This window comes from Papaver somniferum, chromosome 5 (assembly GCF_003573695.1).
Source record: "Papaver somniferum cultivar HN1 chromosome 5, ASM357369v1, whole genome shotgun sequence".
NCBI classification, from domain to species: Eukaryota; Viridiplantae; Streptophyta; class Magnoliopsida; order Ranunculales; family Papaveraceae; genus Papaver; species Papaver somniferum.
The window spans coordinates 111,463,586-111,487,331 of record NC_039362.1 but is presented as its reverse complement, the minus strand read 5'-3'; the positions used below and the strand labels follow the sequence as shown (position 1 = coordinate 111,487,331).

The window sequence follows — 23,746 nt, the reverse complement described above, 5'->3', positions numbered from 1 at the left end:
TATCTTATGATTCTCAGGCTGAGATTTAGAAGTAGATTCACCATGAGAATTATTATGCTTAGTATAGTAAGCAGAACTCTGAGAATCAAGAAGTGAAGAAGACTCAATATCCTCTGCTTTGAGCCATTGCTCATGATGTAATAATCTCGAGACAAGTTCCTGTAAAGAAAATTCAGTCTCTCTATTATGAGCAGAAATAACAAACTGTATATAATCTTTTCCTAATCCCTTGAGAGCATACATGACAATGTCAGACTCATCAACAATTTCTCCTATTGCAGCAAGTGAATCAGTAATGACCTTTAAATCATCAAAGTAAACTGAAATGCTATTAGTACCTTTCTTGATTGAATGAAGTTGACTTCTCAGAAGAGATTTCTTTGCTGAAAATTTCTGAATGAATTCGCGCTCCAAGTAAACCCAAATCTCTCGTGCAGAAGAAAACCCAATAATCCAACGAAAAATAGTTTCATCAAAGGTTGCATTCAAACATGACATTATAAATCGATTCATCTTGCACCAATTAAGAAACAGCGGATTCGGAAAAATATCTCCATCAAGATCTATTATTTCATGTGGTTTAGCTATTGTTCCATCAACAAACTCATATAAATATGTTGTTATGAGAATTGACTCAAATTGATTCTTCCAGATGAGATAGTTTGAACCATCTTCTTTGAGTTTTACAGAAACAAAATTGGTGATGTTCTGAAAAGGTAATGAAGAAGATGTAGAAGACATCATTATTAAGAGAATTGTAAAAATTAGATCAAATCTTGAAATCAAGAATGCAGATCTAGAAATCAGATAATAATGATTTAAGAATTTTCAGAGTTTGATACTAGAATTTTTAAGCAGTAGTAGAATTTGTAGCGGAAATTTTTAGAAATTTTGGATCAAAAGATGAAAGAATCAAGATCTTTCTTAGAAGACTGATACCATGAAAGATTTTAGAGATGAATAAGAAGTAAAATCTTTATTAAAGTTTTTGATAAAAGAATTACAGAGGGAGACAAAGCCTATATAAGGTTGTTACAAGACAGAGTGTCTCTGACAGTTTCAGTTATTAACAGTAATAGAAAGAAAATAAAGTGTGTGATATACACACTGACATACTGATAAGACTTTCTATTACACTGACTCAGATAGACTCAGATAGTCATTCAGACATAGTGTTATTCATACATTCTGAATCTTTACAATAAGAATAGTTAGATGTTGGTTTGTTTACTGCTCAAATTTATAAAGCATATGGTAAAGGTATTACTGCTTATTCTTGATATAAAATCTAGTGTTGGTGCCCCATTATAGCATAAAGCTCATACCAGTTAAAGATACTTTTTGGTACGATATAATTCCATAGCTCATAACAAGGGAAAGAAATAAAATCATCAAAATCCAAAAAAGAGTAAGCACTTGTAATATAAAATTAAGCTCCTCCAGTTTGAACCTTATTGTCAAAGTTGCTAGAAACAAACTATGTAGGATATAGTTAACCCAAAACTTGTCAAACTTGAGTTACTTCACCAATTTTGATTTTGTTATAGCATCGCTCAGTCGAACTCACAATTTTTGGACCTCAAGCTTGTTGTTAATGGTAGATGTACAAAATAATATTCTGATTTCTAGTCTACTAAAGTCAAGTCACGGACTAGGATTAGAGCATGGTAGTTGAGTATCAGATATCACCGAAGGCCCTACAAGATTAAATACTGAAGAACAAAACGAAGATATTTGGGAGAAATTCATCAACAAAGATATATGTGAAGACCGATGTATCCTATTTACTCATTGCATCTACCATTCTATCTTATGAGACTATGTCGACGTTAATCTTTAGCAATCTTAATTAGAACAATTTATTGTTCACAAACTATTTTTGTTTAAATTGATCTTCGGAAAATTGCCCAAGCAAACAATTCACGATCTGTTTAGGGTATGCATACCTAGTATGTGTACTATGGGTATTGGGAATGTTTGTGAATAGGAAAGCAAAGTACACAAACTTCTTGGAGGTGTACATACCTAGTATGGATACCAAGTCAATCTGACTTCACGAACTGCCAAAGGTACGCGTACCCAGTATGCATGCATTTTTGATCTGAGTTCGTGATCTGCCAAGGGTACACATACCCAGTTTGCATACCCTTTAGATCTAACTTCACGAAATTCCAAGAGTACAATATTGGATATGTATAGCTTGATGATCTGAGTCTGCAAACTTCCATGGGTACACATACTCAGTATGTATACCTGGTCGATCTGACCCAGTCATGGAGCTTAAGTTCAAAGGAAAAAATACGAACTACCTAAGGCTAAGCATACTCGTTGTGCTTACCTTGACCATGGATATAGTTTTCTTTTGTTATATCTCTCATACACTTTCAAGGAAACTTTACTCACAAAATCCTTTTGGGCTTGTGGATTATTGTTTAGTCTGGAGTGTTCTTGAACACCATCATTGCTTGTAAGTTCAAGACCTTACTTGGCCTATGTGGACTATCATTGTGCATTGTTCCATATTTTCCGGACCATAGTACGTATTCTTATGTTTAATTTCAAGACATGCTTTTTTATATACTTACGTGGATTCCTCACTAGGATGTAGTACCCCGATTCGGCAGGTAGGATTCGATTATTGGAATATAGGTAATGGTTTGTCCTTTCCTAACACCCAGGAACTTTCAGCACAATTGGCACTAGAGTTAGCAGAAAACTCCGTAGTTAAGCGTGCTCGGGCGGGAATAATCCAGGGATGAGCGTGTTAGAGCACTGCTTGGTCAAACTCGTAAGTTTTGCTATCCCAAGCTTGTTGTCACTGTTAGATGAACAAAAGTACATCTTGATTATTAGTCTACTAAAGTTAAGTCCCCGACTAGGATTAGAGTATAGTAATTGAGTATCAGACATCACTGAATAACCTTCGAAGATTGAAGACAGAAGATCAAAGGAAGACATTTGGAGAAATTCGTCGATAAAGAGGTATGTGAAGACTGAACCATCCTATTTAGTCACGGAATATACCATCTATTTTATGAGACTATGTCGTATGACTTTGGTAGTTTTTATATTGCAACGAAGAAATTGCGAGTCAAGTTTGTCTTGATAACTCTCTCGAAATATTATTCAAGCAATAAATGTCCATAGATCCTTAACAATCTTGGTTAAGAGCAATTTATTTTTCATGAACTATTTTTATTTCAAGTTGATCATTTGGAAATTGCAATGATATTTATTCTTTATGGCGAGAATGTTTAAAATTTCTTAAAGAGAGTTTTAAGAAGTTATTGAAATTGGATGCAGGGCAGGTACGCATACCCACTATGCGTACCCTAGTGGTCTGAGTTCCGGAATGGGTAAGGGTATACATACCCAGTACGAGCACCCTAAGGTTTTGATTTTGTAAACGGGAGGGAGGCACGTGTATCCAAAGGGCCTGAGTTCGAGAACGACTAAAGGTACACATACGCAGTACGTGTACCGCAACAACATGAGTTCACAAACTGGTCTATAGGTATGCGTACACCTATAATACCTACCCAGTATCGAACTAAGAAGATGCTCATAAACTATTTTCCTAAATACGTTTGGCATTGCTACAACTCTTATAAACACTTCCAAGACAACTTTATTCACTAAATTACTTTGTGAATTACGTTTTAAGTCTTGAGCGTTAATGAACACGAGTTATGCTTATAAGTTCATAAGGCATATTTGCCATGAAATATCAATGTACACAGTTCCAGTACCTTGGACTATAATGTATATTCTTCTGTGTAATTTCAAGGCGAACTTCTCACATGATCACATGAATTCCTAATAAGAACTTCATTTAAACTGAGAAAGTGTTTACCTGGATCTCAATTTATCTTAATTAGCTTGAATTCGAAGCTACCTAGAACCTTGAAAATCTCTAAATACAGATGCTCTTGCAACTATAGTTATTAATCCCTGATACTTCTTGTTAGAGCATAGCTCGGTTGAATCCACCAAGCGTTAGTATGTCAAGTTTGGTTGTCATATTTTAGTGAATCAAAACTCATTTTAAGAGTCGCTTGATTATGTACTAGAGTCAACTTCGTATAGGTTAGCTTGAAAGTATTGGGATATGAGACATTACAAGTATTGGGAAGACTTGAAGAAGTGAAGAAGTAAGAAGCTACAATGACAACATCATCGTTCCACTTGAGGTTAGTGATATTTGACTTGAACTGTTTCATTCCCTAACGTATTTTTCAAGTCATGCATATTGAAAACGAAACTGCGAAGCATGAACACTCTAGATAGACATAGTATTAAGGAATACAATATGAAGTTTATTTCTTAACCATTAAACTTTGTAGATAAGACATCGACATAATCGTTTAAATGCTATTCTGATTATGTATGGGTATGAGGTGAGAATTTCATCCTAGGAAACAATGTTTTACATGTGTTTTAAGGAAGTAAGTTCATACGATTTGTTTGTGTTCTTGGTAAAACTATTCACAAAGGCCTGACTTATGTATTGGTATGACTTTTATCAGTGAAACCGATCTTAAGTAATCACATGAGATGGTATGATCGAGTTTGTGTTTTTTTGAACCGAATTTGGGTAAAGGGGAACCGATCCTATGAAGAGGTACAACACATAACAAAGGGGAATCGATCCTTATATGAGGTGCAGCAAGTTTGTAGCAGAAAGGGGAACCGATCCTATGGACATGTGCAACACGTTTTTAGGCAAAGGGGAACCGATCCTATGGACATGTGCAACACATATGATTTGGATACCATATATATGTGGGGAACCGATCCTAGTACCTAGTCAACCGAATTTTGGAAAGCTAGTATGACTATGCACAGTACTCACATGGAGGTAGAACCGAAAGTTGTTTTGGTAGAACCGTTAAACCCGTGATTTGTGATTGAGTGTTTCTTAATCAATCACATAGTTCTTGAAAGTCAGATGAACCAATTCTAAAATTGTTTGGAAGTGTGGCAAATCGGTTTCAAGGTTGTAAGTATGAAAGAGGACTTACAAAGTAAGGATGTCGGCATACTTTGAACACGTACAATAATGTTTATCTTTTATTGTTCAAAGTTATTCCTTAATAGCTACAGAAAGAAAATCCCAGGATCGAAATATAAATAAGTTGAGAATCTTTTAATTAAGGTTGTTAATTTTATTTTAGGAAAATGAGAATTAGTAATGTGCATTTACTAGTTGAGATTTTCCAAAGAGATTTTCGGTCATTATTTTGGACAGAGCATTTCCAGGAATTATGAAAACCGAATTTGGAATATATTGAATATCTTTGAGAATATTTTCGGTTTTGGAAATTCCTTGGTGTCCAAACTTCCTTGTCTATAAATACTTGAAGTTTGCATTTCTAACAAACTAATCCTTCGTGACAGCAAACTTCCTCGGTTGTGTTGTTACTGGTGTAGCCGCATATTCGGAGAGGAGAGTAACCTAATTAGGCGAAATCTTTTACGACCGCTCAGTTTACAGTCTTCTTTGGGATTGAGAAGATCTACGAGTACCGTTGGTGGGAAACTAGAGAATTGCGGTTTATCTTGTGTTTTCGATTGATTTGATTGACTAACAGTGGTTGAACTTTGATTGCACCTAGTTTGTTTATGCTTGATAATCTTCTCTTCTGATATAAGATTCACTCAAACTAGATCGAAGTTTCGACAGGGATCTTTAGACTGTTGTTAGTGCTAAAGACGATCTTATGATAATCCATTGTTAACAGACTCCGTTTTGTGCGTGATTGATCACAAGAGATTCAAGTTGTTGTGTGCAGGTGTTTATTGAAGATCTAAGAAGATTTGAAGACAAAGAAGATATTGAAGATTTCTGATTTGGGGTTCATAATCTTTGGTATGCACAATACTTGTTTCGGTATAAGAGGATCCAACTATAATCGGTTTATCCTTGTGGTAGATTGGATTGATTAGTTATGTAGATCAGCATCAATTGAATTCTTTATGATTAAAAGTATTGATTGAAAAATATTAACAATTACCTTTGGTGATTGAACATAAGATAGATCCAACAACCTGACGAAGGAGTTTATGTTAAGATAAACAGAAGAGCCTTTGTCCGACTCACATCACTTGGTTGAATAGAGTTGATACCAAAGAGATTTGTTGTTCCTTTACTGTTTGGAATACGAACCAAAGGAATTATTCCAAGTACGTGACTTATTCATAAGTTGGAGGCGTGGGAATACAGACGGAACTAGGTGAACTATAGGTTTAGTTGCTTGGTCTCAACTATACGAAGTTAGGTTTAATTTTTTGTAGAGGCTTAATCCTGAGAGTATTCAATTCTGGACAAGGTCCCGGGGTTTTTCTGCATTTGCGGTTTCCTCGTTAACAAAATCTTGTTGTGTCATTTACTTTATATGTGATGAATCGGAAAATTACGCCTTTGGCGCGTCTCCCCGCAGGCCGTAACTCCTTCGGTGCGCCATGATGAAGCTACGATTCGGGCCTCATCCCCAGGAAAATGCACGTCCATCTTGCCCTTGCAAGCATGCTCGTGGAGCATGATGCAGCTAACTTAGCTTCCACACCGTTCCAAAGTCACCCTTGTCCGCAGGAGGGTATATGGCCATAAGGACGTTGCCAAGAGTTCAAGCCATAGAGGTTATGGCCAATGCGTATTGAACGCATCACTGGCTGTGCCTCAACGTAGAGACTTCATCACTGAATTTCCTATCTGGATGAGCAACCGTCAGCTCTCGAGTCATATCCAGACTTAAGGCATAAGCCGTGGACTTAGGCATAGGCCGCTCTAAGCCTATTGCCATTCTCTTACTACGCTTTACCGACTCTTCGTAGCTTGATAGGAAGTATGAGCATCCACTTGATGGCCTGCAACATTCCTCATCAAGTCTTGCTGTAATCATCTCTTGCGTCGAGCTACCAAGCCAGATGATATGAGAGGCCAGAATGTCGCAATCATCTCCCAATTAGATGATATAAGCGACAAAGTGTTGGACCGACAATGCTGCAACTCATTGTGGCTGCCTACGTACCCTTCCCTACTCTAAAGGGATCAAGCACATACCGTAGTTCATCCTCGAAGGGACAGAAACTTAATACAACTCGTTTGCTAGTCCGTGGCCAAGCAATAGTGGTAATGGCCTAGTCCGTACAGGTTGTTCCGTCAAGTACATCCAAGTGATGCATCATCGAGTCCGTGGAATGGCATAGTGATGCCTCAGCATCATATGCTCCATTCGTAAGGCTACGCAACTTAGAATGAGCCTTAGGCATCATTCATAGCATTTCGGCTAAGCTGTGAAGCTTACTTGGTACATGGTCCGCATATGCACCTTCAACCAACTACCCCTCCCTATATATGTTAATTTGACATTTTTACAACTTAAATTGGGGGAGCAAAAATCATTCATCAACTCCCCACTTTTACTATTCATGGACGTTGCCATGTATTTTCCTGAATAACCGGCCAAGATGGTTATACATTCAGTTCTGGCTCACATGCCAGTTCCTATGCCCGGCCAGGATGGCTGAACACTTCCTGAGCCAAACCCGATGAAGGGTCGTGATGGTTGTATTTCTGACTTTGGCCCATAGGACATTCAAATGTCAACTCGATGTCCAGCCAGGATGGTTGTATTATAGCTTTGGCACGTAGGCCACTCTTATGCCCAGCCGTGATGGTTGTACATTCCCAACCCGATGTCCAGCCATGTTGGCTGTACATATTCAAGGCCATCTACCCAACTGGCCTAATGCATCATTTGATGCAAGATTGGTTCTTGGACAATGTAGCCTACAACTAATGCCATATTGGCCTTAGCCAATATGCATACGCGATGTGCCTTACTTGGCACCGGATATTGGCCCTGGGCCAAATGCATCTCACATGCAACGGAAGCTTTGGATGAAGCTTCATCTCGAGCAATGGCGCATCTTTTAGCATGCGCCATGCTAAAAACAAGGGGTGTTACACTATATTTCTGCATTATAATTGTTTTATTATAATTAAAGTAAATTACACAAACATTAATTCCTATTTACTTGATAAGCAATCCTATTGTGTTTGGTTAAGTCCGAACCTTTTTATCAAGTAAACATACTTCATTGTTGTATTATCTCGATCTCGTATCCATAGACGATCACACGAAGTGTGAACCGGTTAGTTGCATTGTCACGACTCAGTCCATAAACAATCACTTTCGGAGAAAGGACTTATAGGTAGGAAAAGTTTTAGCTTGAGGTACATTTGGGTACCCTTGCCTTTTCACTTCTGCGTCCTAGTTGCTTGCCAGAGTCGCCCTTTATTAACCTAAGTTCCCTTTGTGAGACATAATTAGGTTTACACCTTGAAGACTTCACTTGGGGACTCGTGTAACCAAGTCCAACTATGTTTTACCTGATTGTTTTTGTATCATAATCTTGTTCTTATTGATCGTTGAGGTTTTCGTCAATCTTTGATCGGGAACGAGATAGATAAAATCACAAAGTTCTTCTATAGATACCTACAACTCTTTTTTATTGATTTGTTTAGATTGTTCTTGAGAGGTGTTTAGTAATCCAGGCTTCCTAGATAACTGAATGTAAGTGTTTCAGATTCATGAGGCTTGCTAGACTTTGTCTATTGCGAACAGATTTCCAACCTAGATTGAAAGATTAAAAGGGAAATCAAATAAGCTTATCTGTTAGAGGCAGATTGGTATCAAAAGTCTTCACTTGGGTTGAAGCAACTCTTCGGCTGTAAAAGACTTCAGCTAAGAGAATCAATTGCATAGATCCTTGCGAGGTTCAAGATATGTAAGGAGCAAAATTGCAGTTGAACTGCTTGGAGTGTTAATTCCGTTTCAACTATAATTTAGTCTGAAGTATGATAATAGGCTAGTGTTTGTAGCGACTTTATACAGTTTGGTATTCATAGATGGACGAGGTCCGAGGGGTTTCTCTGGAGGTGCAATTTTCCTTGTTAACAAAACTTTTGGTGTCTTGTGTTTTTCCTTTTTCATATTATATTGTTTTATCTTTATAATACGAATAACACAAGTAATACTCATTAAATCTAGGTAGTTTAAGTCCTCTTATTTCGTATCTTAAATATAGATTACAAGTTTAATAATTGTTAGAATTCAGATCCTCTTAATTTGGATACGACTAGATTGTTATTGAATATTGATTCGTGAGATCGTCCAAGAACTCTTCTACATATTTAGGTTCACGACCTTATAAGTATAGAAATACTGATTGTGGAAGAGAAAGAGAAAAATTCTAAATACAGATTGTTTAAGGATCTTTAATTTATATCTACTTGCAATTGTATTGGTTTTGTCCACACAGGTTGCCGAAACAAAAAGTTAGTAGTGTACTTGGAACCCTCTCTTTTTCAATTGGTATCAGAGCAGGCAAACACTGTTATACCTAACAAGTATGTGTTTGCAGCGATCTGAATCTATGGACAAGAGTTCAAACTCTGATAAAGTATCACCAATTGTCAAAAGCGCTATCTTTATGGATTCTATTAACAAGGTCGGATCCTTCTCAAAAATAGGCTAACATTCTATTCCTATAAAATAATCAAGTTTTATTAACCCATATTTTCTCACTGATGAGTCTGACTGGGAAGTATAAACGGAAGCAGACAAAGAAAATGCTTAAATTCTAAAAAAATCTCAGAATTCATGCTTCTGAGGTCAACAGGATGAAAAACAAAGTCAATACTCTCATGGTAAGGTTAATGAAAACGATTCACGAATAAGGATCATTCTCGAAGAAAAAGCTCTGTTGGATAAGAAAATTATCTCACTAGAGTTGCGTCTAAACGAAAGTGCCTTGGAACTTATACGTCTACAAGATGCTCCCTCTACTACTTGTAGTACTGTCTTTGAATCAGAAAAATTATCCTTATTCATGTCTTCTGAAAAAATTAAGGAGTTAGAAAAAGTTATTGCCAATGGTGTTAGAGCATTGCTCAGTCGAACTCACGAGTGTTGATATCTCAATCTTGTTGTCAAAACTATATCTTGATTTCTAATCTACAATTAGTTAAGTCTCGGATTATGATAGAAGTATGTAGTTGAGAATCGTACATCACTGTGTTCTACCGTTTGAAGTGAAGATCAACCAAACCTTTTAGAGAACTTCTTCAACAAAATGTAAGTGAAAAATGAATCACCTATTTGTCAAATTATATTCATCCTTCTATCCATGTAACGTTGTCGCATGACTGATTAAACTGTTACAAGCATAACAAGAATTTCGATTCATGTTTATCTTGGTAATTAGTTCTCGAAATATATATGACTAAGCTTAATGAACGTTTGTTCATACTTGATGAATTTCGGTTAAGGTCAATTTATTGTTTATAATCTAAATTGTGATTCAAGAATTATCATTCGAAAATAGCCTAGAACAGTGATATGTATCGTTGATGTTATTTGGGAATGTTTTGAATTGATTTGGACATAAATATAGAACTACTGTAAATCTGGATACATGACAGTATGCGTACCAGCTTACATAGTGGTGAAAACTGTTATATGTCCGGAACCGTAGTACATGTACTCATTACATGTACCAGAGTAGCTATATGTCGATAGAGACTTAGTGGTACGCATACCCGGTATCCATACCACAAATAGTTTGTGAACTCGTGAACCTAGATTGGTACGCATACCTAGTATGTATACAAAAAAAAGAATTGTTAGTTTTGAAACCGGTGTGGTATACATACCCGGTACGCAAAATGGAAAAGTTATGTAATATTCGGAATTTATATTTGTCTTAAGGGTATACATACCCGATACATGTACCATGACAAATATAATCACGAACAAGGTTGAGTACAGGTACTTGGTACATGTACTTGCCTTGTCGAATATTTTCAGATGCACATAAAATTATTTCTGCGAGAAAATTAACATTTGAATAAATCTCTAAAAAAAAATTATATAGACATGATTGATCACATTATAACCTATGATTGTGATTTATACTTGAGAGTCTTAATGGTTTATGAAAATGATTAGGTTTATGGTTCAATCGCCTGGTTTCGGCTAACCGTCCATGAACAATGTCTTTGTACACGGTTCGGTTACGGTTCATCTTAAAGTTGTCTTATCTTAAACCTAAAGCAACCTATACTTTGAAAGTCTATAATAGGGGAACCTCAAGCAACTGGGATCTATGAATACCGACACTACTCTTTGTGTGTCCTAGTTGTAAACTAGAGTCGTCATCTTCCTAAAACCCTTCTAGGGTTTAGCGACTAAAAATACTTCACAGGGATTCATGAAGCCAGGTCCAACTATCTTTTATCTTAATAGTTCGTGTATCCTGATCTTGTTTGATTGTTGAGATGCTCACTTGAACAAGATAGATAGAAATCGCAAAGTTCTCTTCGTCTCAGACTTTGTGATTCCACAGGTTTAATACTTGTGAGGTGACTAATAATCTTGGCTGCTCTTCGGGAAGCATAAGTCCGAATTTTGAGGTTAGCTAGACTTTGTCTATTGCTATTGATTTCCAGTCTCACCTTGATCTACGATCAAAAAGGAAATCACCATATAGACTTATCCGTGGGAGGAAGATTGGTTTAAAGTCTTCAATTGAGTTGAAGCCTCTTAGGCTATAAAGGACGTCAACTAAGGGAATCATTTGCACGGAGTCCTGTTGGGATTCAAAAGGCGCAAGGAACGCGACTGTAACTGAATTGTTGTGAGGGTCTAATTCGGTCTCAACTAACATTCCAGTCCGAAGTTAATTGGTAGTAGGCTAGTGTCTGTAGCGGCTTAATACAGTTTGGTGTTCAAATATGGACTAGGCCCCGGGGTTTTTCTGCACTTGCGGTTTCCTCGTTAACAAAACTTTTGGTATATGTGTTATTTCTTTTCTGCATTATATTATTTATCTTTATAATTGAAATATCACATGTTGTACGTAAATCAATCAAAATAGATACATCCATCCTTGTTTGTTGGATACGACTTGATTGATTCTTGGATATTGATTTTTGAGATCGTCCAAGAACTCTCACACGTAAATCAGGTTCACGGATTTGGTTTTGTCAACTTTTTGATTGTGAGAGAAATAGATATAACTCTGAATATTATTCCTCGATTGAGATTCATTAAGTTGAACTCTCGGAATTGTATTTAGGTTTTGTCCATACAAGTTGGCTAAAAAAAAGTTGGTGGTGTATTTTGGTACCCCCACGTTTTCAAATGGTACTCATAATAAATGATAAGTGCATAATTCATATGATTTTAGTGTCCATTCCATATTTGTTTTAGCTATTATTCTTGCATATTTTCGTATTATTAATTTTGTTTTCTCTTATTTGTCTCTATTAGGTGAATCATCCAAAAAGGAGCTACAAGGTGCTAAAAAGATCCAATAAGAGAAGTATTCCAAGTATCCAAGTTCCCAAGTCGAAGAGAAGTGGAAGAAGTGCGACGAAACCGCGCAAAAATGATCAAAATCAAGAGATGCGCCAAAGACCAAAATTAACTCATTCGAATTCAGTATTTCTTATCAATATCTTGAAGAGAATTCAATTACAAAGAGAATGGAAAAAGAATATTGGGGTCATTCCGAGTTCGGAAGAAGAAGTTATGGGAAAAACAAGTTTATCGAATACCGAAGACAAGAGGGTACGCATACTGGTACATGTACCATGAAAACTCTGAGTTTCTTGAACTGGAGGATATGCATACTGGTATAGATACCAAAAAGTTCCTGGTTACTTTTCTAAAAAGATGGTATGCATACTGGTACGTGTATCATGAAGGCTAAAACTCACGAACTATCTTTTAGGTCTTTCTATCGTAGTTCAGGGTCGGGTTCTTGAACCTACTTAGATACTTGAATGCCAAGAAATGTAAACATATATAAAGAGTTATTTGGCCATGTAAAGGGAGGGCACAAAATTCTGAGTCTTGGAGGGGAGAAACAACACACGGAACGTAAGCTAGGGTTTCAGAGTGGTTCATCAATGGTAATGGTATCTCTTTACTTTTCTTATATGTATATCATGGTTGTTTCTACATCCATGAGTAGCTAAACACCTATTGATTGAGGATGAATTCTAAGTTCTAAACTTGATTCGAATTAATATATGAATCTATTTTGATTTCTTCATATGATTATCGTTTGTTTCTACTATAATAATGTTTATGATTGATTGTTCTAGGTAGCAAACTAAATTAGTTTCTTGATTAATATAAATCTAGTAAAGGGTTAGGATATCCGTGTAATTGTTGAATAACCCCTACACAAGTAGAAAGCGTGAAACCTTGCAGAGGGATTTTGTGGAGCAATCGCGTGTAGAAACAACACTAGAAAATGGACCTTGCGCTAAGAGTTTAACTACTATGATTGACCTAAGTCATAAAACATAAAGCATTCGACCAAGATACACCTTGAGTGCACTACTACTTGGTGGTTTGGACGAATAGAATCTGGTATTCGAGCGCTTCGGTATCCAGTAACCAAAGTTTAGAGGATAACACTGCTCTAGCTTCTTTCCTACGGTTGGTGATAATCTATGATTAATGAAGAATAGATGAATATATTAACTCATTGACAGTTTAGTAACGAATAAGGATTCCTCGATCATATCTCTATTTATTGCTCACAACTTACATAGGTTGCACTTATCTCTATCATATCTCTATCGATCATATCTCTATTTAGTTGTGACACTTTGACAACTAAAACTCACTGCTCTTCGTGGGAACGATCCTTACTTCCATTATATTACCAATTAATTGTGTGAAAATAAGTGATTTAATTTGATTGCACTTATGAAAGCCATCAATAAACTAACAAAATCTCCGTCAGAAGATCATGTTCAAAGTGTCACTACTTTGGTAAGGAATGAACAGTTGAATTTCTCTGACCAAGAAAAAACAATTTCTCCAAAAAGGGAAGGCTCATCTGGTGTTTTTTATGTCAAGTCAACTCATTCTGAACCCATCAGGACTCAAAATTTTTGCTACTTCTGCAATATAGAAGGACACGTTCGTAGAAAGTGTAAGCTTAGATTTGAGGATAGTCTTTTCAAAAATCTACAAAAAACCTTGAATATCATCCTAAAACGTGTTACTGATATTCAAAATTCTAAACCTCTCAGTTCAAGAAAACGAGTGTTGATCCTTGCTTCAAGGCATCGTATCCCAAGACTGTCAGTTCTGCTTACTCCACTAATGAACGAGCTGCAAGCAAGAGTATTGGCACAAAACACTCCTAGAAGAGCTGGAAGAAACCTTAGAAAATATGGGTTCCTAAAAGTAATCATTCTACTACAAAGGATTACAATGAGCTATCGGCTAGGGAAACTGTCCAACTAGATAAAATGAACATGATGATAACTGGGTACAACAATCTCATCAAAAACTTATCTTGCATCTTCAAGGAAAAACAGACAAACTCAGGTAAAGTTTCTAACTTCATTTTCTTTCACGATGACAATGATTTTTATGATTACTTTTGCAATCCAAATGGTAGAAACTCAAAAATAAGAGTAATACATAAATATACACGTTGGCTTGTATCTCGTGGTAAGTATGAAAATAATCGCCCTTGTGCGTTCTAAGAAATATAGATTTGGATCCTCATCATATCCAAAAATCATGTAAGATGAGGATCTCTAATTAACAGATGTTCTATTTGTTTTACATAGTTCTGTTATATATATCTCCTTACACTTTATTCCCATCAACTTGTTTGCTTGTAATTTGCTCAAATACTATACCAAATTGTTGTGTCCTATTAGTTGTAAAGAAAGACAAGAATTGACATCTCCATCTGTTGATCCCCTGCTCCACGAGATGTACCAATCTTCAAATGGTTACGTGACTAATGGTTCAATGATTGAACAAATGTTTATTATTGTTGCTTTTTATGCACCTTCATCGTAAGTTATTGACTTGGTGCAACCACATCATTCGTAAAGTCCAAAATGTAATGACTTGATGGGGGTATCAATAAATCTTATGCTCTTTGTATTATATTCTCCCTGCCTCTCTGACTCCTAAGAAAGAGACAAGAACACGATCCATGGGAATTCTACATAACAAGCTAATATATAATCTATGCTCTTAGATTTATCTATCATCAAAGTTGATACTTAAACTTAAGTAAAATTGATGGATTTAACATTGAACTATAGAAAAGTGACTCTCACATAATTATATTGAGCTTTTATGTGCAACAATACCTTTTTGGGAATACAAAAGTGTTTGTAAAATTTTTACTACGGAAAGTTCATTCAAGGATATGAGGCAATTGTTAAACCTCTTACCCGACTTGCTTAAGAAGGACTCCATCTTTTGGAGCGTGAAGCCATTATTTCCTTTTCTACAGTCAAGTCTACATTGACTTCTGCACCAGTTCCGGCCTTAGCAGATTTCTCCAAATTAACCCTTCACATTGGAGACTGATGCATGCTCTAGAGGTGTAGGATATGTACTATGCAAGAAGATAGACCATTTTCCTTCTTTAGTTTATCCATGGGACCTAAAACTTTAGGCTTGTCCACTTATGAGAAATAATTTCTTGTTATTGTCATGGTTGTCCAGAAATATAAGTATTATATGAGAACTCATCAGTTTATTATTAATATGACCATCAACGTCTGAAGTACTTGATGGAGCAAAAATTGTGTATTGCATTACAGCAATAATGGCTCATCAAACTGATAGGTTTTGATTATGTGATTAGATATAAAAAGGTTTTGGAAAATAAGGCTATTGATGTCTTATCAAGGTTTCCAAATACTTCTTTCTCTCTTATGTCTTTATCTCAACTTCAATGGGCATATGATATTATATCTAGGTATGAGTCAGATGCACCAGCTCAATAACTCATTGCTCAGCTCCTTGTGACTCCAATTCTGCAACATTACTCGTACCAGCAGGGTATTTTCAGATTCAAATGATGGCTTTACATTGGTTCGGGTAATGACATCAGAACTCCTGTCTTGCATTCTTTACACTCTTGTTCTATGGGTGGCCATTCTGTCATTTTGGGTACTTATAATAGAGCTAAGGCTCACTTTTTTTTGCCTAATATGAAGCATGACATCATTCAATTTGTCTCTATTTGTGATGTATGCTAATGTAACAAGGGAGAGCATTCACTTCTGGGGGATCTTCTTCAACCTCTCCTTATTCCTGACACTGCATGGCAACACATATTTTTGGATTTCATAGAAGGGTTACGTATGTCATACAAGAATAATGTCATCTTGGTGGTTGTGGACAGACTCTCCAAGTATAGCCATTTCTTCTCTCTTACACATCCATTAACTGACATCACAGTTGCTAAGGAATTTCTCTGTAATGTATTTAAACTGCATGGTCTTCCTAGGTCTATTCTTAGTGACAAATACAAGATTTTTATCAGTTAATTTTAGTGGGCGCGCGATATTCAAATCCTTGGGCACTACATTGATATGGCACACGGAAGCGATTTGAAAATAAGGAGAATCCACTCCTTAAAGTAACCGATAAAACACTTCAATCCAGGAGCAAACTCTAATCCAAGATCTAAAGAAAGTAACAATGGAGTTTAACCCAAATAACAACCAACTGGTTAATAATAATTCAATAGACGAGCTCGCAAGCTAGATTACAATGACCGAAACAAAGACTACTTATACCTGAACTACACATACGTGTATAGTTATCCCTAACAACTCAACTCCTAAATAACCTCACGAATAAGTCTATTGACTTATCACTAGAGTTTCGATAACTTATTACTCTTCTGACTTATCTAATCATCTAACAAAACTAGGTAAATCCTAACAATTGAAACTAACCAAGAAATATAGACTAGCAACAAGACTCGCATAAGATGCCCCTAAATACGTCCCTTATCATACATTGAAGCTTAGTACTTCTTACCATCCTCAAACAGATGGTCAAACTGAGAGGAAAAATGCTTGTGTTGAGTAGTATCTGAGATGTATGACAAGCTCTCATCCTAAGCAACGGGTACAATGGTTTGCTCTAGTTGAATGATGGTTCATCACTAACTATCATATAAGTCTTAAGATGTCTCCATTTCAAGCTCTCTATGGGTACAAACCACCTCACCTGTTTTGTCCTATTTCTACTTCCACTTTTGTGGCAACAACATTGGAGAATTACTTGCAGGAGAGAGATGTTATGTTGCAGGTCTTCTAGGATGAATTATCAAAAACACATAATATGATGAAGTTTTTTGTTGACAAGAAAAGATCAGATAGAGTTCCCGAAGTTGGAGACATGGTGATTCTGAAGTTACATCCTTATAGGCAAGCTTCAATAGCTCTTAGAAAGATCTTCAAAGTACTTTGGTCCTGTTGAGGTGTTACAGAAAGTTGGTGTTGTTGCACATAAGTTTAAACTTCCTTTAGGGTCTAGAATGCATCCAGTCTTTCATGTGGTCACAGTTGAAGAAAAGGATTAGGTTAGATGCTACTACACTACCTCAGCTACCCTAGTGAATCATACTGGCCAATTTGTGATAGAACATGTAGATGTGTTGAACTCAAGAACTATTCTTAAAGCCGACTTTCCTATTACACACTGAACTCAAGAACTATTCTTAAAGCCGACTTTCCTATTACACACTGATTATAGTTCGGGGCTCTAATGCAGCTCCAGGAGATGCAGTATGGGAGGATACAACACACATCAAACCTCAATTTCTTAACTTTATCCTTGAAGACAAAAATCTCTATTATGGGCTTAAGCCTTTTTATTTTAAACTAATACTCAGAAATACATATAAATTAAAAATCTTAAAATCAGTGTTCACATAAGCATGCTTTGCTAGGAGAAGAAAGGAAGGAAAGACCAACTTTATCTCAAAATTATATTTATTCACCTCAATTTCACAACAGACGTATAAAACGTTTACATTTTAATTACATCTTCAACAAAAAGTATCCCACTTTGGAGGCAAGAAATACATTTAGAAGGTACGAAGTTAATAGTCTATACTAAGATATATCAATTTAGAAGAAAAAACAAGGTAATTACTTAATTAATCAAGGCTTTTTCTCCCTCCTTATATGATTAATTAGTATATAATTAGTGTACAAGAAATTCTAGTTTTGTTAAAACTTATTTTGATAAGACATGATTTTGTCAAAACAAAAAAGCAGAACAAAAGAAGAACAAAAAAGAATGTAAGCCTTTAAAATTCTTCTATTTGTACCTAATTTGCTTTCCCTTGATGTGTACTTATTCCAGTGAAGGAAACTCTTCCAAATCCCAAATGACCTAACTGATACAACTCTAACCATACCTTTTCAGCTTCAAACCTTGCGCAAAAGTTTTGTTGTTGACCATCATCACCATTACCATTTACAAATAACCCACTTGAAAACTCCACCAGTTTTTCATCATCTACTAGCATTACTCTTTCCCTTCTCGTGTTACTCCTTTCTCTTTCTATCACTACATCCTTATACTCTCTTCTACTAAAGCCACTACCACCACTACTACTGGTACTACTACTATTGCTACTATCACTTTTTCCCAACATTTTCCCCTTTTTCTTCACAAATCTGTAACATTTTCTTCCCATCATCCAAGGTACTTTCACGAAGGCTAGAATAAACATGTTTACAATGGCACATGGACAACAACAAACAGCTATGCAATCAGCTACTGCATTTGCTGTGCATGATGAACAATGATCATCTGAGCATTCAATGACTTCAGCATTACCATCTGCATGATCATCATTTACATGAGGATGTCTTCTTCTCTTTGATGATGTTGTTGATCTAGTTTTTTCCGTGGCTTGATCTACCAACTGATTGGAACTTGGTACTTGAGATGGATTTTCTACCATTTGATCTGTGGATTTGTACTGTTAACTAATAAATTCCTGCAAGAGTGGCACACAGAAAATGAACACTTAGGAATTTTTTTATAGTGCTCTTCTCATGAATCATACAAATTACCAACATGAGAAAATATGCTCTGTCAACGGAGTTTATCATCAAAACCCCATCGACCTAGATTGGCCAAGTAAAAAACAAATGATAAAATTGTCATGGGCAGACATACATTCCTGTTGCGACACATGTCAATAAGATTGGATCCCATTTGACCCCACCTATGACATGTGAAAATAAGTAAGGGAGTCATGTATATGCATATGAAATTTCATTATTTGGGGAAATCTTGAAGAAACAGCTCCTGAGGAGTTGTATAAAAAATTATACCTCACTTGGTAATTGACAAGAAGAAGACATCAAAAGAAGTTTTAACATTACTCTTCAATTTCAGAGTAATTTTAAAATGTTATGCGAGTAATCTAGTGACTACTTGTATGATTATTATGATGAAAATGTTATGTGAGTAATCGAGTGATGTTGTTGTGTATTTTCACTTTAAAGAGGAAATGTCATTAAATAGGGCATCTATGCTGGTACAGACTACAGTGTTTAATGAGTTAGACTAGCAACCAACCTCTTTATCAGAGAACTAACATGGTTAAGGCAACAAACCCTAAAACACTTGTTCATGAAAACAGGTCCTATTTATATCGTGCCCTTAAACAAAGAGGAGTGATATAACTTTGTCCTTCATGTCCCTACCAAATTTGGCTTATCTCAGTAAAAAAGAACCCTTTGTTCATCTGATCACCAGTACTACTCACTAGTCACTGCTATTAACTATTTGAAATCTTATAATTGGTTCAAGAAAAGTCAGATATTAATGTCATCTTTCATGTGTTATGAATCTTTTTCATTCCTATACATGACCTTTAATTTGGATCAGACAGAGAGTGAGAGCCTTAGGAACACAGACCTAATTACTTGATCTGTACTATCTAGTGTTTGCTTTGGTTTGAGTTCTGAGCTAATTGCTACTATTCTAAGTTTCTAACTCATTATTAATCGATGAACCACATTGCTTATGTCACTTCTACATGCCCATTGATGGTCATTGTCCGGCACCATGCCTACTGATGCCACTAAGAGCTAGTTTAAAATCTTTCGGGTGTAGTAGACCAGTGTGCCCCACCCTAATGAATATAATCTCGCTTGTGGTTACACCTTAGACAGACATGATTGGAGTTCAATTATTAGCACTTTTCTTATCTCAGATTTTGCATCGATGCATAAGGCAATATTACATAAGACATTTAATGATGGTATTTCTAAATTCATCACCTTGGGTATCGATCTCTTCATATTGGGCCAGTGCAAGGCTGCAAGCTAGCTAGTTAGCTGGTGCACGAACTCGATCACATGATTAGGACCATGTCAATGTCTATTCATGATTTTTCCGATTTATTTTAGTTTTGAGAGGCCACTATCAATTAGATCAATTAGTTGTTAGTTCTCTTGCTTAAAGTCTAAATTAAAATTATACCTTGTCCTGTGACTTTAGGTTTATGTGCTTGTGTTCATTCCCAAACCATTAACCTAACTAGTTAAGCTGATAACATGGATTCGTTCCTAAATAGTGAAATTAGCTATTTGGGCTCATAGTTTTCTAGTTTCCTTTTGGATTTTAACTTTTCTTTTAAACTTGGCGGCATTTATTCATTTTTAAGAATGTTAATCAAACTCCTTTAGATCATCAATAACAAGGGTATATCCATATATGTGAACTTATAAAGTTGCATGTTGTGACTACTAACTAAAATCAAACACAAATCATATTTGGAAAAGATAAGACTTCTCAAAATTCCTACTCAAAAATTCCACATAAGAATTACTGAAAAAAAAATCTATTGAGCCTTAACCCAAGTCTAGCATGTCATGAGTAGTTAGCAAACACTTTCATCAGAAATTTTGTTTAAAAGTCGAAATTAGAAAATTACAAGATTAATTTGTGCTGGAGAAGAAATAGTTGGATCTACGACTTAACACTGGAACATTTTCTTTGAGTCTCAGATGAGAAGACTTTTTTTGTTCTATGAAGTCACTTTAATACTAATAATGCTAGGTATCTTGTAGTCAAATCTATCTTTTGAGACTAGTATAGAGCCAGTGTTTAACAACAAAAGAAAAGGGCTAATGTTTAAGGGGGTATTTTTATGTTGAATATGTTCTTTTAGGACCACCACCAATTACTAGGTTGTCAGTTAGGTTCAACTTCAACCATCGACTCTTTCAAATTGAGTTGCAAAGCATTTTAAAATTCTGTTTTGTCGAAGGCTTTTTGTTAGCTTTGTCTACTTTCCTCCGTCATGTTATGGGATTTTAAGTGGTTCGACGTCATGTTATATGCATGTACCATAAAATGATCTAAAGAAACTCCCACGATCTTCTTTCACTCACTAAAGATTTAAAAAAAATGCCGAAAGGTATTTGGACTCCGTTAGTACCACAAATAAGACCACTAGAAGCCTAGAAATGATTTTCAGTACCCACATGAAACCACCAAAAATCTCAAGTTCCAACCATCTGGCGATAAATTTATCAAATGAGGCTGCCACCATATTTGCATGTCTAAGATATGAGTTACTGAATCTTAATCAGTTCAGTTTGGAGAGCACGAAGCAAAATCAAATCAGATATGCCAATTTCTCGTGCTGGTCGTATCCAGAGAAATACACTGTGAACGCATTTTTCAGATTTTTTCAGAGATGCTGGTTTTCTAAGCAAATGACACAAATGCCCCTATTGTTTTGTATGATTATTATTTAATATCATTGTTTGAATGTATAGTTCGTGTGAATGATCAGATACTCAGAACTAACTACTATTACTGTTTAGCATTAAATGCAGCTAAAGACATAAACTGCACAATCTAAACACTCAACCACCGTTTGATGCAAATCTAACGGTATCTGAAGTCTGAACTACTCATTTCAACTAAAACAAAAAACAGAGCGTTTCAAATCAGAAAACAAGAACAGGATAGAAAGTTTAATCAATTCGTATTTAAATACCTCAAATTAAAGTGTTCTTCCAGAACCAAAGATAATGATGATGTTGAGCATGCTAGCACCTCTTCATTGCCGGTGATGATCTAAGCAAATAAACAACATGAGATTCAGAAATTTCTCATCGAAAACAGAGATTTTTCAGTTCGATTATCATCGAGATATCGACGAATACGTCAACGATGAGGACAATGATGGTGGTGACGATGATCAAGGATTAAGAAAGGTTCTTGAGAATGAGTTGTAACAGAGAGTATAGCTCGTTTATGTAATTTTCAATTTTGGGCGTTTTAAATAAATAAATGGTTTGAGGTTGAGCTGTTGTGGAGTATTTACGAGACTAAATATTATAAATGAATTTTAATAAGAAAAAAATCAGAGAAGAGAATCTTGATTATGTACTTCAGGAGTTTGTTTAATACACATGGTTCTAATACCCATACTTTGACACGTGAACTATGTTATAAGTACAGATGGAGTGTTCTAGGGTTATGTCCGCTTTTTATGATATGAGATGATTTGAGATGATAAGGGAGGTGAAAGTTGCTTAACCCTAACTTCCTGGAGTACAATCCGCACTGTTCAAAAAGAGAAAAGATACTGTAGGACTTGGTAATCTCTTGAAGAAAATGGGGAAATGTGTAGTGGTGAAATGTTTATGTTTCCCAATGGCAGCGAATATTGGGAACTGTCTCGCTCCAGTCTACATTACTTCATGGTATTCTCTATTTTTTAATTTCAGTTTGGTCTTTGATTTTTGACATGTGGCCTTCATGCTTTACATCAACGTTTACTTACTGTTCTTGACTATATCACCTGATCAGAGTTGTTTTTTTTTTAATATTTTCTTTTCTTTCAACAGAGTTGAATTAACTTGTAACTTGTAAGAAATGATGCAGAGAAAAGAGGGGAAAGTACCTTCCTTCAGGTTTTACGAGAGATACTATTCTGCAAATTGCAACTATAAAATCAAATTGTGTACGTTAATGTTTGTGGAAGCACCGGAAGAGAATAAGACTTATATGGCATGGGGCCATTGATAGACCGTTGGTGCTTTGGAGCGAGCTAGCATTACAATGAGTCAAGGCCATGCTACAAATTTTAACATGTAACGGACATTTGGCTGAATAAAGAAAAAAACAATGAGTAACCGACTAATGTACTATTTTCCTTTCTGCAAAATATGTTACTATCATTTTGTCATTCTAAATTGAAAAAATGATGATAACTCTTTTGAAAAAACATAAATATTATTTTATAACGAAGACTCCACCCCCAAACTTATTTGGTTGGATCTTCGGTGTCGCTCAACATTTTTTTTCTACGAGATGAATAGTTCAACATTGAAATTATAAGACTTGACAATTATAGAAGTTGTAAGTGCGGCATTTCAAAATGAGCAACTCCATACGAAATCTTAGATCGACTTTGTGTTCATACGGGGCTTAAGCTCCTTGCCATCTTTGGCACGTTCAAACGGCAAAACTTCTCGACTATTGCGGAATTTACAGCCACCGTGGATGCTCTTACAGCAGTCAGCAGTCGTCTGTTTTCACAAAAACAATAGAGGTTTAGGGGGGCTGTATAATAGCGGGAGGCCATTATGACATTCATAGCATACGGGATAGTAATTAACTCACCTTTAAATTACCTCGAACCTTCCCGGTTTCTTTTTCTTTACACTTCGTACTTGTAAGTTTCATTTTGGCTAATACACCAACCTAGGGGATTGTCTGTTGATACGGCAAGGAAACTTCTAATCTTTGACGAACTGTCTTTTATCTTGCATGTGTTGGGAGTGATCAAGAGTCATCTTAGATGTTGCTTTTATGCACTTACCGTTATAATCAGCAAT

General features: G+C 35.9%; 1 protein-coding gene across 3 annotated transcripts; it reads right to left on the bottom strand.

Moving 5' to 3' along the window:
- Positions 1-17,865: 17,865 nt before the first annotated feature.
- On the bottom strand, positions 17,866-22,209 carry LOC113282419. Of its 3 annotated transcripts, none has more exons than XM_026531412.1 (2): positions 21,898-22,209; positions 17,866-18,873 (listed from the first exon to the last, which is right to left on the bottom strand). In XM_026531412.1, the coding sequence occupies exon 2, from the start codon at positions 18,835-18,837 to the stop codon at positions 18,196-18,198; it is 642 nt and encodes a 213-aa protein (XP_026387197.1). In that variant the 5' UTR covers positions 18,838-18,873; positions 21,898-22,209; the 3' UTR covers positions 17,866-18,195. The 3 variants fall into 3 exon arrangements, with proteins under 3 accessions (XP_026387197.1, XP_026387198.1, XP_026387199.1); XM_026531413.1 differs by lacking the exon at positions 21,898-22,209 and adding an exon at positions 21,377-21,844; XM_026531414.1 differs by lacking the exon at positions 21,898-22,209 and adding an exon at positions 19,056-19,644.
- Positions 22,210-23,746: the final 1,537 nt, after the last annotated feature.